At 39.1% G+C, this 15,000-nt stretch overlaps 1 protein-coding gene across 2 annotated transcripts in view; it reads right to left on the bottom strand.

Annotated features, from left to right (window-relative positions):
* LOC137973416 (endoplasmic reticulum metallopeptidase 1-like) overlaps positions 1 to 14,398 on the bottom strand; it is a 15,768-nt gene extending 1,370 nt beyond the window's left edge. Inside the window, exons 1-10 of one of the 2 annotated variants that reach the window (XM_068820217.1) lie at positions 13,316 to 14,398; positions 11,458 to 11,631; positions 8,958 to 9,281; positions 7,937 to 8,166; positions 5,869 to 6,303; positions 5,120 to 5,266; positions 3,527 to 3,708; positions 2,736 to 2,851; positions 1,516 to 1,691; positions 1 to 658 (exon numbers count right to left, since the gene is read on the bottom strand). The exon at positions 1 to 658 is cut by the window's left edge and continues 1,370 nt beyond it. In XM_068820217.1, coding sequence (XP_068676318.1) covers positions 482 to 658; positions 1,516 to 1,691; positions 2,736 to 2,851; positions 3,527 to 3,708; positions 5,120 to 5,266; positions 5,869 to 6,303; positions 7,937 to 8,166; positions 8,958 to 9,281; positions 11,458 to 11,631; positions 13,316 to 14,087 — 2,733 coding nt within the window. In that variant the 5' untranslated portion in view covers positions 14,088 to 14,398 and the 3' untranslated portion in view covers positions 1 to 481. Of the gene's footprint in view, positions 659 to 1,515; positions 1,692 to 2,735; positions 2,852 to 3,526; positions 3,709 to 5,119; positions 5,267 to 5,868; positions 6,304 to 7,936; positions 8,167 to 8,957; positions 9,282 to 11,457; positions 11,632 to 13,298 lie in introns of both variants that reach the window. The other variant, XM_068820218.1, reaches the window with a different exon arrangement.
* Between the last annotated feature and the right edge of the window lie 602 nt (positions 14,399 to 15,000).

Below are 15,000 nucleotides of genomic sequence, written 5' to 3'. Positions count from 1 at the left end.
TTAGCTGAAATTTGATGAAATACAGTAAGCAAAAAAATCACTTCACAGTGGCTATGCATGGAGTCATTCAATAATTATTGGAAACTCTTGCATTCTCAAAAATTCCAGTTTAAATCATTGGCACAAATTATCTCATTCATCCAAAATTTCTGAATTTTTTTTGTTTGTTTGTTTCACCTTTCAAGGTGGTCTGGACACTTAGACCAGGCAATATGTTCATTTTCCATTTGACCAAATTGTTATTTCCATTCTCTCCTGCTCACAACAAGCTTATGTGACACTCTGATTAGCTTTTAAACTATGCAAACATGCAATGGCTTAGGTCGTTTTTGCAACTGGAATTATTGTATAATTATTCCAGTTGCTAAAACGACTGAATGAATCATTGGGCACATGGGTATTCATTAGTTTCAAAGATTGTACAATGAAAGACTGCAGAGTAGGCCCTCGAAAAACCCTAATGCTCTAGTGGAGGAACAACCTATGTCGTGTAAGACCAGTGCTTGTAAGTACTGATCCAGTTGTGGACAAAAAACCAGTCTGGTTTGACCATTAAGAATTCTTGCAAAAATAGTGATGATGAGTCTTTGCCATGAAGATATTGAGCTGCCACTGCAAAATCCAGCAAGCTGCTTCCAGATGGCATTTCTTTCTCTGCCTGAAATGTGTGGAAAAATCTTTGTAACTTTTGCTGGGGAGTCAAACACACCTCCCACAGGTTTCTGTGACCAGGGTTTAACCCTGGCCTAGACCCTGAGGTCATATGTGAGATGAGTTTCAGTCAATCTCATTCTGATTCCGAGGGTTTTTTCCCAGGTACTCTGATTTTCCTGTGGGAGGCGCAGTGGCCTCATGGTTAGTGCACTCAACTCCAGATCAAAGTGGTCCAGGTTCGGGCCCTGGCCGGGGACATTGTGTTTTGTTCTTGGGAAAGACACTTTACTCTCACAGTGCCTCTCCACCCAGGGGCATAAATGGGTACCGGGGAATTTAATGCCGGCGGTAACCCTGCGATGAACTGGCATCCCATTAACGGGGAGTAGAAATACTCCTAGTTGCTTTATGCTACAGAAACCGAGATAAGCTCCGGCCTAATGGGCCACTGGGCTTGTAACCAGACTTTACCTTTTTACCTTACTCTGATCTTCCTCCCTCATCAAACTCAACTCTCAGGCAAGTACATCCGGCCATGGGCAGATACCGTTAATAGGAACTTCTGTATCTAATAGATAGTAATGCTGCAGCAAATTTCGTTGATAGTTCCAGACAACATTTATCATTGATAATTACAGCAAACTAAGGCTAACTTTAGAAACTCTAGCTGATAAGCCACTGATGGTATTGTCATTAAAAATATAATAATGACAATATCATTTTTGTAAATCCACTTCATTCATTTAAGATCCTACAGAATGTTAATTCTGTAATCTGTTTCTGTTATTTATTGCTCAGGCTACGAAAACTGGGTGGAGTTTACTTTTTTTAAGAAATTGATGTCAGAGAGATCATACTAACCATTAAGTCGAAAGAGAACTCCCAAGATTCATCACCAATGGCTTGGCAATAGTAAATAAAGTATGTCTCACGGTCTCCAGCGTCCTCATCTTCCGTGAGATACAGAGAACCTAGAGAAGAGTTCACCACATGTACCCCGCTTGCGGGAGATAAATACATGTTCATGTGATCGGGACCTAAAAAATAATTATTTAATGATATACTGAATTAGCAAAACCACAGTGCACCCTGCATGGCTTATACTTCAATCTAACATTACCGTTCACTTTACATGTAACACAACTTTGTGCAGTGAAAATTGTAGTTCAGCAGAGATCTTAACAAATCTCAATTCAAAGCTGGGTACAGTACAGCGCAACATAACCAAAAAAATTAACTATGTATTTAATGAGCATTTCTGTTGTTGTGGGATGGCGCAGTGGTGAGAACACTCACCTCCCACCAATGTGGCCCAGGTTCGATTCCTCGACTCGGCGTCATGTGTGGGTTGAGTTTGTTCTCTACTCTGCACCGAGAGGTTTTCTCCGGGTACTCCGGTTTCCCCTCTCCTCAAAAAACCAACATTTGACTTGTTGTGTTAATTGTTAATTTCACTTTACAGTGTCCCCAATTAGTGCTCAAGCGCTAAATCTACTCGACACTTAAATAAAGTTCCTTTCCTTATAAAGTTCCTTTCATTATAACGAGATCGAATTTCAATGTAACAAAATCTTGATATAACGAACTAATGAACAAATTTCCACAGTCCCTTTGCACTTCGTTAATCGAGGTTTCACTCTTATGCGTAGAGCCTCCTTTATTTTGATTCCAAATTAAAAGCTTTCTTTAAAAACTTGTAAGAGTGAATGAATATTTAAAATTATTAATACGGTATTCACAATGTAACTGACTGACAATGTGACAGTTGGTTCCATCAAAGCATCTCTTCTAAAAAACTTATAATTTAGAACAGGTTTAGCTTACTGCTATCATGATCTTTTGGCACTTGAGTTTTACATGTACATGAAAAGGTGCTTTAAAAAAGTTCCAAAAAATTATCTTAAGCAAGTATTCTGCCACTTTATTTAAGGTGAATCTGATAAACTAGAACCACAAGTGCTGGGCATATTAATGTCTGGATCTGATCTTGGGTGGCCCGTATGATCTCCCTGGGTGAAAGAAAAAGCCATTATTTAAGATGTTTGACTAAGAATCCTCTGATTTGACTAAAAGAAACTGACCTGTTATAGAAAATCTAAAAGTGAAAGAGTTGCCATGCTGTTCTCTGGAAACTAGTTCAACTTGTAGTGGTGGTGACATGCCTTGTGGTGATGGACCTTCAAGATACCAAGTATTCCTAAAATGAAAAAAAAAAATGCCCATTAGCTATAAGATAATACATTGAGTTGTGAGATAATGCAGGTTAGAGCATCAAACATCAAACTAGTAGCAAGGGACTCCAAGCAAACCCAGCCAGGGAGATGGGCAGGAAAAGTATAGCATTTCTTGATGTGCTCATGCACATTCCTTCAATAAGACAAGACATCTGCATGCAGCTTGATGGGTAACTTTAAACGTTTAAACTAAAGTGATCTTCTGCTTGGCCTAATTGTCACCTGATCACGAAGGTGAAGCCTGCAGTGAATCCAGCTACTGATGACAGATTGGTGGCAAAAAAGGGGCAATTCACAAAAGAATTCCCCCTCTGCCTGCCCACCATGTTTCGGGTTCAGTGTGGGGCTGGTGTCTTCCTTCAAGTCCAAGGTAACCAGAGGTTTTTCTCTCCTCGCTGCTTCGCGACTCATCTTTACGGCTTCACTGCTCTCTCGTGGGTCAAGAAAAACCTCTGGAACCAGGGTTTGACAAAAGAAATTTGCTTTACACCTTATCTCTCCACTTAGTTGTTCAAACACCTGTGCTAGCGTTTGCCATTGCAAGTCAGTGACCATGATAGACATTGGCCCTGGCAGCCTTTGTGGCTTGTAATAGAGTCATAATAATTATTAACCTGTGCAATTTTAATAGTACATACGATGCAATATTCTTGAATGGAACATAGCTTGGCCAGCCTCCATAAGCTCCATCTCTTTTCGCAGTTGAAATGTTCTCATGAGAAAATGGTTCTATTCCCAAATAATCTGTTGGGACTATCCATATACCAGCATCTTGTGAAATGACATTGCTTTCATTGTTATAAAATGTCCTTGAAGTGTGCTTGGTGAAGGAAAAATGTTAGACATAAGACTGTGTACATTCATAGAGAGTAAGGACAATGTGTAAGCCAGCGACTCATGGCTGCGAGCCATGCAAAAGTCATCATGCGAGCCACGAGAGTCAACATGCAAGTCACACAGTTATTGAAAGTTAACCATTTTAAAATGGGTGCTTATACTTAAAAACTGTTTATCAGCACTATTTGAAATGGGTGCTAAGTAGACTTAAATGCAAAATTTGCATGGCTCTCATGACTTGTTACTACTTTTACTCAGGGCGCTTTCGTTTTATCAGAACTGGCCGGCCATACACGTCAGTTTGCAAAAATGCAACAATTTGAAGGAACACTTGTATCATAATCCCTTGCATTCTTATACAGAGGTATATATCACCCTCGAAGTATGTTAATTTGCAGGCGTTGTAGAGGTAGTCCTTCCAAGTGCCCAGCCTGGCCAGTCAGTTCTGTCAAATAAATAGCATCCTTATACTGTCAGATAGAATATATTTTCATTTCTAGAATGCTGCTTGGTGGTCTTTTGGTCACTGTGCATGTACATGTACATTCATAGAGAGTTAATTATAAACTCATTTTAAGAGTTAGGATTGTTTATTTATTGATATAGTTGGAATGTTAGTTATTAATTGATCATGTATATATCCATATACAATTTTTATTTGTTTATTTATTTATTTCACTTTTCTCAGCATATTAGCATGTATTTGCTAGGGGCCTAATCAGCCTCATCAATCCGAGTTGAAATAAAGCCCGGGGGGGGGGGGGGGGGTACACCCTTATATAGGCTTAATGGGGACGTGCAGCCAGCCAGGGTATGTTTTTTGGGATTTTTGTCTTGAACAGGGTATCAAATTTATCATTTTTTGTCTTAATCAGGGTATCGGTTTATCAATTTTTGTCTTAAACTGGGTTAAATGTCTTAAACAGGGTATCAAAAATCGGAATTCTGTCCTAAAATGTGTAGGAAAATCAGCGATATTTGTCTTAAACAGGGTCAGGGTATGAGGGGCCGTGCCGCACCTCCCCAACCTGGGATACATCAAGTACCCCCCCGGGAAATAAAGTTACTTACTTACTTACTTATGTACATGTACTGTATAACTTTGTTATTTTCAGACTTAATGGTATTATAGATGGTTTTCACGTGACGTCAGCGCCGCCATGTTGGTTGACGAAAACAAAAGATCTCTCATTAGCGTCTTTTGTTTGTCCACCAGAAGTCGTACATTTCTCTATTGTTATTGGTGTCTCTAAAGATTGGCTGAAAACGTCCTATTGTTGGAAATATTAATTTTTTACATGTATATCTTATAAATTTTGAGTAACTGTGGGAAATAAAAAAATATTGGAAAAGAAGTGCAGGCTGTTCATCCTTTCATGTCCCTTAAGATTTACCTGGATAATGGCTCTTTTGGGGCACTTACTGACAGCCGAAAAAGGAAACGAAAGCCCTGACAGTGATATTGAGAGCGCAACAGCAGAGACCAGTACTAAAAACGCAGCGGGGATCTTCACATCACCCATGATATATACTGTACTGACCTGAAAAATAGAGTAAAACAGAAAAGACATGAAAAATTAATATGACAATGAAATGAATGTATATTTGAAGTGCAGGTTATAGACGAAAGAGTGATCTTCCCCTTTTATCTGGACAAAAATTAAGACACCAGAAAAATTTAAGAGAGAAATGAGCCTTGTGTCTATAACATTGTCCAGATAAGATGAATTCAAACACTTTTACAAGTTTCTTCAACCCTTTGACGTCCAAACCAGCCTAAACTGGCCAGACTTTATGATTTTACTCGTCAATGGGGAACCCCATTGACACCATTGTCACCATTAACACTTTGACATCCAAACCGGCCTAAACCGGCCAGACTTAGTATTTTAATTACTCTGTCTAACACCAGACAATTTTACTCGTCAATGGGGAACCCCTGGGAGTCAATGGGTTAACTGTACACAAAGGACACGAAAAAAGAGTGTTTTATCAAAGTGTCAATATATTGTAGTGGGTAAAGTACTGTAGAATATATCCTGCTACATCAGCCAATCATAGTAGCTCAAGTGTACTATCTGAGACATAAATGTATCATAACGAATATTTATAATAATATTATCACTTAAATTATTATACTCACCAGGTAGGATGTCAACACCACAACAACAAAAGCACACACCAGAGCAAGAAAGATATCTGGTGGGACTTTGGTTCCAGTACGACTCATAACTGGCACAAACACATCAAACATACCAACTGCTATATATGAAAAAAACTGAAGAGGAATTACTGTAGCAACAAAGTGCATGAGCATCAATTTTCGGAGATTTTGCTGCATTGTCTTTTTCGAAAAGAAAGTCTCCCATATAAAAGTCCGCACTATTAATGGAAACATCACAAACAGAAGAGCTAAATGTGCTGATGCCAGGCGATAGTATGTTAAAATTGACAACACTGCAGTCCAAACCAGCAGAGAGGAATAAAAAGTTTGTGCTTCTCTGGCTGCAAGTAAGCTTGCTTTTCTTTCATACCCAAGATACCAATACGTTGGTTTTGCCTTTTCCGCAGCTTCTTCCTGCGGAAGAAATAGACATAACCACAACTTTGTTATGGACTATAATGACTATTTTGCAATTTTGTGTCATGCCCATTGAGAACCAAATGTGAAAGATATGTTCAATCTGGGAAGGGGAGGTATTCGCATATAAAGGGTAGGGATACTCGTCGGAAATTTAAACCCCTAAAGGAGACCAATCTGGGCCAAAATCCAAAATTTACACGTACCGCTAAGCGAGAGGACGAGCATCCCCACCCCTTTCACATGTGAGCCCCCCCCCTCCCTCCCAGGTTCAATGAGTCTCAATAATAGGCCTATTCAGCATAAAGAGAGATTAACGTTAGGTATAGTAAGAATAATTTATTAGTTTTAGCTTGTAACTTCCACTGCTTGCACTGACTGTATCCTAACTTGTACCCTGATACATTATACACACAAACAAAGATTATTGTCGTTATCCATGAAGACTGGAAAATCTAACCACCTTCAGATGTGATACCATACAATACAATACAATACAACACATACTTAATTGACCGCTCCCCATAGGGGCTTTTCAGGGCCAATAAAACAAAATTAACGAAGCGACAGAACACAACAACAACTGTTAAGAATCCCAACTGGCCAGAGAAAAGCCAGTTGGTTATTTACAAGACAAAGTACAGCTGCGGAGTTGAACCAGGGACTACCAGGATCAAATTCAATGAGCAGATCTTGAACCTGGGATCTCCGGATCTCAAGGCAAGCGCCCTAACCACTGGGCCACACTGCCTCCCCCCCTCCTCACTTGGGTGAGGATATGAAATGAAATGTTGATAGAACCCACTGGGAATTCAGAAAAATTCAAGTCCCAGATGGGATTCAAACCTATGACCTTCTGTGATCTGGTTGGATGCTCCAACCACTGAGCTACTGGAGATTCTAACTCTATGGTCAGCAAGGGTGAAATGTGGGTCTTTGACTCGAGCTGCATCATGCAGCTACAGAGTCAAATAACGACTGACAGCATAGCTCATAACTGCATCATGCAGTAATCTTAAATTATATCTGAGACACCGCCAACCATTACCACCCAAGTGGGCGAAAGTGAGAATGATATACACATATGATATACACATAATGTGGGTTCAAATCCCATCTGGGGCTTGGATTTTTCCGAGTTCCCAGTGGGTTCTATCAACATTTCATTTCATATGTGTATATCATTCTCTCATTCGCTCACTTTCTTTGCAGTTTTAATTTACAATGTTGTTGTGACAGCCAGGCCAGGACTTGCTGAAAGCAATTGGTTAGATACCATGGAAATTTATAGGTTTTGATATCTCTTAACCAACAGTTAGCGCTAACCAGGCTTCAAACAACCGGCCCCAGCTTGCTAATGAGATGCTCTATACTGTACCTATACTGTGCTGACTGGTTAGTGCACAGTACTGAACTTTACAGTTACATGTACATCATGCATGAACATGCTAAACATATTTAGCAATGAAATACTCAGCATTAAAAAATAAAATTGAATGGTTGGCCTGATCCCGTTGGCACCCAACACCATACTGTACCCCCTTCCCCCGTCCTTTTGCCATTGGAAGGGTTTTGGTGTGCAATGGAAGTGGCTGTATGTTTAGGCTAAAACTATAAATTATCAACAAACCTTGGCCTCTAGTAACCTCCTGGTGATAAAGTGGACAAATCCAATGCCAAAAAGAGATGGAGCAGCATAGAGAGGAATAAGAAGGTACGGTCGACAATACCAAGAAAGTGAATGTCCAGCATATGTAACAACTAAAGATAGGGCAACTGGAAAGATCATGCCAACTACCCAAGATAATATCAAGATGAACAGGGACCCCAACAGATCAGTCAAGGCCATTGATCGCACAGCTACAAAATAAGAAATAATTCACACACATTTCTCAGAATATGTACATTACGTTGATCATCAATGCCACCAGAACAGTGAATTTACAAACTGTTGCAGCAACATGACTGTCATCTGAGAGCTACCAAATTGCTGCTAAATTAATTAATGTTAATGGCATCAAAAAGGCCTCAAAAACTTCAGCTGGGATAGGATTTCATCAATTCTGCATATTGTACGCCAAAACTCAACACTCAAGGGGACTCCATTCACGCAAAAGTCTTTGTTTAATTTTTCTGTTCTTTAATTCTAATGCATCAATTCCTACATGTATGCTTCTATTTCTTTATGCATTCCATACCTAAATTTCTGCATATATTATAATACTTGCCACTCATGTTAATTTCTTTACATTTGATAATGATGACACGAAGTCATCAAAATGTCATGTTATTTTTATCGTTTATCTTTCTCTTAAAATGTTTAACGAAATTGATTCTTATCAGGATTCAGATGAGGCCAATGTACATTGTAATATTTTTCTTTTAACGCTTTTAACCTGTTGTCTTCATTATGTAAGACCCTCTGACAATCAGAAGTTTTGATCCACTTGTACACCATGTGTTTCTCAAAGTAGAACCTTTTGGCCTAAACACGTACATTTTTGTAACAAGTCCTTTTTTAGCCTCATCAATATCACGTGTTTAAATGAAGGTTTTCAGTTTTTTTTCAGTTCAATACCACGCTGAATATCGATGCTGAATATGCCATTTCCCAACCTTCATGGGAAATATTTTTCCAATAATTTTCTCACCTTTGGTGGAATTTTCTTTCTTTGATGGAAATCCAGTGAACTTCTTGATAGTACAAAGAATAACCACTAAAGCTGTCAACATGTTTACAACAGCACCAATTCGTTCAGGGTAGTGGATCATGAACAGACCCAGGTAGTCAAAAAACACCACATGGCCATGCTGGTACTCGCCGGGATTGGCCAGATATGGTGAATTCAGGATTCCTTTCACCAGTTCAAAAATGTTGTCACCAGCACGCTGTATGGAACCCGGAGTCACTACTTCAGGTGTGTCATAATAAGTGTGATACACATATCCATTGGCAGTGTAAGCAAGATCCATTCCTTAACAAGAAAATGTGAAAAGTTCATGGCTAATAATATTACTTACAAGGATTAAGAGGCAACAGAACTATTTAATTAATCACTAGCTGTATATTTAATCAAAGATCTTAAGTATATAGATGAATGAAAAAAAATGTTGACTTTCAATAAGTGTTTTCAATAGTGTTATGTCAAAGCCACAATAGGGAGCTTATTAAAAATAAGCAAGGCCGATGACAACAGCTACCAGAATGCCACATAATATCTTTAATTAGCACAAACAATAGTTTTGCATGTCCTGCATGTGCGTTTTACATTTTGAGACATTTCTTTCGGTAGGTACAAAACACAAGGCACAGGTCATTGTTTTTAATACCAATACAGAAAGTATCCTAACCATTCATAAAAGCTAACCTTAGGCCTAATTAGGCCTAAAGAAAAGTTTTTAGGCTTAAGGTTAGCTTTTATGAATGTTTAGGATACTTTCTGTATTGGTAAAACAATGACCTGTGACCTGTCTTTTGTACCTGCCACATTTCTTTGCTGTTCTCGTCTTGACAACGACGTGAAATGATCAAATTTGAGGTCACATGGAGGACGAGAGCACCCGACAATGAATTATTTTTCAATTTTATCTCCAAAACAATATCCACACCGTTCTCACCAATTTAAATATTGGAATGTGGATGCACACTTGCCAAGCAACTTGGAATAATCGTAAAATCATTACAGTAACGGGAAATAACATTTCAAGACAACGTTCCCACAGCCGTTGTGGTCGCCCTTGCTTAAGGTCTCTAATACAATGTATCTCCGATTCGCCTCAAGTTTCTCTTATCTCCATAATTGCAATTAATTAGATGTACGCCCGATTTTCACATCCAACTTGAAATGTCCCTTTAAGTGAAGCCTTTGCTACCTATTTCCAATAGTAAGGTAAGGGTAAAGGTTAGCATTAGTTTTAGGTTAAAGTAAATGTAGCTGTTTATCCTTACTTGAGGAGCAGTTAAAAAAAAGGTAAAGTCTTTTATGAGTCAAGTGGCCCAATATGCCGGAGCTTATCGCCGGTTTCCAAAGCAAGAAGCGACAAGGAGTATTTCTACTCCCCCCTCAACAAGATGCTAGTCCATCACAGGGCTACCCTCAGCATTAAATTCGCCGATACCCATTTTATACACCTGGGTGGAGAGAGGCATCATGAGAGTAAAGTGTCTTGCCCAAGAACACAACACATGTCCCCGCCCAGGGCTCGAAACTGGACCACTCGCTCCAGAGTCAAGTGCTCTGGAGGAGTGCTCAGTATTTGGGAGAGACTTTGTCTATATTCCAAGACACAAGTGATGATGAAGTTGGGGATGAGAGCAAGGGGACATTTTGTGATGCTTATTGAAATCTGTGTGCATCTGAAAACTTGCATTTCTGAACATATCCAAGTTTATAAACATGATGCAGGGGTGGGGCAGTGGTGAGAGCACTTGCCTCCCATCAATCTGGCCCGGAGTCATATATATATATATATGTGGGTTGAGTTTGTTAGTTCTCTTCTCTGCACTGAGAGGTTTTTCTCTGGGTACTCCGGTTGATCGTAAATTAGATATTATACATATACAAATAAGATATCACATAGTTTAACAATATTTTTATCATTTATCTCAGGTTCTTATTAGCTTATTATTTGTAATTAGTTTCACATTCACGTTTAAACGAGCTTTCAGCTCCTAGGTGACACGTGGGTAAATAAAGTATTATTATTATTATTATTATTAAATATTATTATTATTATTATTAATTATTAATAGTATTATTGATATTATTATTATTATTATTATTTCCCTCCACTCAAACACCAGTATTAAACTTGATTTACTTTGATTGTTAATTTCCATTTACTGTGTCCCCAATTAGTGCTCGAGCACTAGAACGACTAGGCACTTCAATATTGTTCCTTCCCTTTCCTTTGCCACACTCATAGTAAACATTTTAATGAAATGCAGTACCACATAGAATAGCACATAAGTTCCCTTTCAAGATTATGGAGTAATTGATTTCTTGTAGTCAAACTCCTTTTACCACCTTTTAAAATAGCAAACAATTTTCCTTTTAAAACAGCCAATCATTTTTATCAGAAAATGACTCGAATGCATAATATTGTGAATTATGTGTTTTTGGTGTTAACCAGTTCCTTCTTAGCACTTACCTGGTAAATTTCCAAAGTCCCTATAGATTCTAAAGTCAGTGTCACTTGGAATAATTCCAGACTCAAAGATATCTTGCCCTAATGCCTGAGCGTAAGGATATGGTGCTAACTCAGCATACATCATTATTAACCAGGGATGTTCAGGTCCTGCCTGGAATACTATTTCTCTTCCTCCTAAAATAAAAGTGAGCCCACTCTATCAACTAATTGTTTCAATAACTGCTTAAGTCATCAGCAACAGATGAACGTGAATGCTGAGGCCTTTAAGAATGGTACCTGGTAGGAGAACTATCCAGTAGGGGGAAGGACTTATTACAGACACAGGTAACCCCAATGAGCAGCAGGATCTCCTGACTACTGCACAGCCCAAGTATCAAATTAATTCTGAGAACTAAATTAATAATGGGGTTTAGCTTCTAAAGAAGCTGTGTGGTGCTGTAACGGTGGGTGAGGGAAGGATTTGGTTGTATCAACTTAGATGAAATTACATTGACCAATTGGTACGAAGATAAGAGTCCGCCAGCTTTATAATCTCTGTGGTTGTCAATTTACCTTTCTAAATCTTTTATAAATGCAGCTGATACAACCAAAGAGCTGTGAACTATATGATATTGCAGACTTGCCCCTACCTGAGGTCAAGCCTCACCAGGATGTCACTCGTGTCATTTAACCTTTGACCCCTAAAATGTTCTCAATCAATAAATAAAATCTATGAGTGGCCACTTCACAAAGCAAAGGGTTAAAGGGGATGTAGTTTTTGAGTGGACATAAATGTTCCTTCTCTCTGACTGAAAGCATTTGCTTACATTGCATCTGCATTTGGCCTTCCTACTCCAAACTGAATAATATTCGTTGAAAAATTTCTTCATTCTAATTGATAGCCAGTCAAATGCAAAGCCTGGATGGTGCACATTTTTGCGTGATTGCCAATCTCAATCCCAGAGCTCTTCTCATGACTGAGGGGGAGAATAGCTCTGGGGAACCCTGAAACAAAGTGTCTTCTCGTTGGTTTTCATGAAGAACAATCAAAAGTGTCTCTAATTGGTGCATTCATGTTAGCATGAGGAGTGAGCAGGTGCCGTAAGGTTCCAATAGCCAAATTTTTGGGTACAAGACCCCTACAGTGCATGTTCTCCTGCAAAGAGTTTCCCAGAGCCTTGGGTCAATCCGAAGTTCTGGTAAAAGAATGGCATGAATGCTTGATACCCATGTGTTACCACTGCTTAATTGTGATGAGCTACCTAGAAATGTTCCCATTCTTAAGTAATCTCATTTACTTTCTAAAGCACTTTAGAATACAGTGTAAATAAGTCCTTGTAAACTTTTTTCAAAGACTGCAAATTGCACTCTCCCTACACTAAAATTATGAAATTTTGTTGACCAAATTTACATGCACTTATTTAGTCCAAATTCACCTGTACAAATATTGAAAATTCCTCCCTTGACGTAGATTTATTCCAACCTCAAGTTTATTATTTTTCTCAACCTCTTTTACTATCACAACCAGTGCCTGCTTTAGCTTTAGCAATTTTAAATTCCATTTGATACTAGAAAACTCAACTAGACAAGCCTCAAGTCCTCAAGCAGCAGATGTGATACCAGTATCTGATACTTTACCAAATTCAACTCAAACTATCTTGGCATTTTTCCCATGTTTCTGACAAAACTGCCTATGAAAAGATGTTCTCTTCATAGCAGCACATACCAGTACATGAATTTTGTGGAATTAACCCATTCCCAAGAATTGGGGCACATCTTGACAGTCCAATCCTCAACACAAGAGGGGTACACCCCTTTGTTTCCATACCCACCACCCCCTCTTATTTGCATGCTTTAATCACCTGAACAGCGCAATTACCTGCTCCAGCAGCCTCTAGGTTAATAAACGCTCTCAGACTGTCAACCCATGGATGCTGAGTGATAAACCCGTGACTTGCTTGCAAAACATTCTCTTCTGCTCCATTGAAATTAAACACTACCCCATGTTCAAAGTGAAAGCTCGACTTTTGAGCGAGACACCTAATGATCTCTAACATAACCGCACAACTGACAGCATCATCGTTTGCTCCTGGAGACGAAGGAACGCTGTCGAAGTGGCCATTCAATAGAAGTGCATTTTTTGGTGGGTGATTGTTCTTTGGTGATATCCTGACAAGAATATTTGTCACGTTGCGATACACGGTTGTATAATTCGATACAAAATCCAGACAAAAATGTCCTGATGGCCTTTGAATCTCAATTTCAAATACGACATCTTTTCTTGCGGACTCTCGGATTTTCTCCAGAGTTCCGCGGATGTAGTTCACAGCTTGAATTTCGTTTGCATAGCTACCAGCAGGTCGTTGTCCATACGATGTAATCTCTTCGAGGTGTTTCCTTGCTTTTTCTTCAATGAATTCGCTGGGTGAGCTTCCTGCAGAAGTCTTTGGCGAGGGGACAGAGCGGGATGCTAGAAAGCCGATGTACAAAGACGATAATAGGAAAAGCAAAGCAACAAAAAACATCCAAACTGATGATGGTTTGATCTTTGAATCTGAGCTAGCTGACACACAGTCGATGTGTTCTTTACCGCCTTGCAAAGGTAAAGGCGTAGTAGAGCCATTTGGACCTCTCTTCCTCAACTCGGCCATGATAACGCGTGGCAAGGAGCCTGGAATCTAACTGAGGTTGCCAATAGGTATGACACTTGTATCTCAATCCGCACTTTTCCAGTTATGTCTTCTGTCCGTGGAGGCCTTCATGTCTTGCAACTGCCACTGGTAGGCTTGACCAATGATAAAACAACGATATGTAAATATTGGCACACGTGGATTGCACGCGGATGGAAAAAAATTGGTCAAAGAGGTGACATGAGAATGTTATCTGTGAGTTAACCATATAAATATTTGGAAATTTAATCAATAAAAAGGAAGTAAATACCCTATAACGACTCATGATCTGTACAAACAAGGAACAATAAGCCTCCGTGTATTCATCAGTCTATTTACCAGATTAAGAAATATCACCGAGATGTATTTGGTTGTCACTGTAAACGATATGTCTAATTCGCAGAAATTTTCAAGAATTTAAATGATAAGGACAGATGCCTCCTTAATTCGGATATCACATTGGAATCCAAGGGTGACTACCTATTACGCGCTAATGCGCTAACCCGCTATACCAGTCTAGCGCTGCTAAAACCTTGCTTTGCAGAACTAAGTTCTCTCCAACTGGCGAGCTTGTATTTCTTTTCATAAAATGTGCAGAAGGAAGAGACTACCATAGCCACTATACTATTTCCTTTAACTTTCGGAGAGTGTAGTCAAAACAACGGGACGGTGGAGGTCAATTAGAAAATTTGTCCCACATACAAAAAGAACCGTCAAGATTATCCATTACAATATTTTAGACAATGTGCCTTGATCCTCAACCAGTTGAAGGGTATCCCCTTCTTTCTTTTCAATTAAACCTTGTCAGACCAATACCGCGGTATCCAAATTTCTGGTTTTCTTAAGAAACTAGAAATTATTTCGACCTCTATCAACACTTTTGATAAAACCAAAT

Source organism: Montipora foliosa, chromosome 10 (genome assembly GCF_036669935.1).
Source record: "Montipora foliosa isolate CH-2021 chromosome 10, ASM3666993v2, whole genome shotgun sequence".
Taxonomy (NCBI): Eukaryota; Metazoa; Cnidaria; class Anthozoa; order Scleractinia; family Acroporidae; genus Montipora; species Montipora foliosa.
Note: the sequence above shows the minus strand (reverse complement) of the source record. Positions and strands in the feature narration are given on the sequence as shown.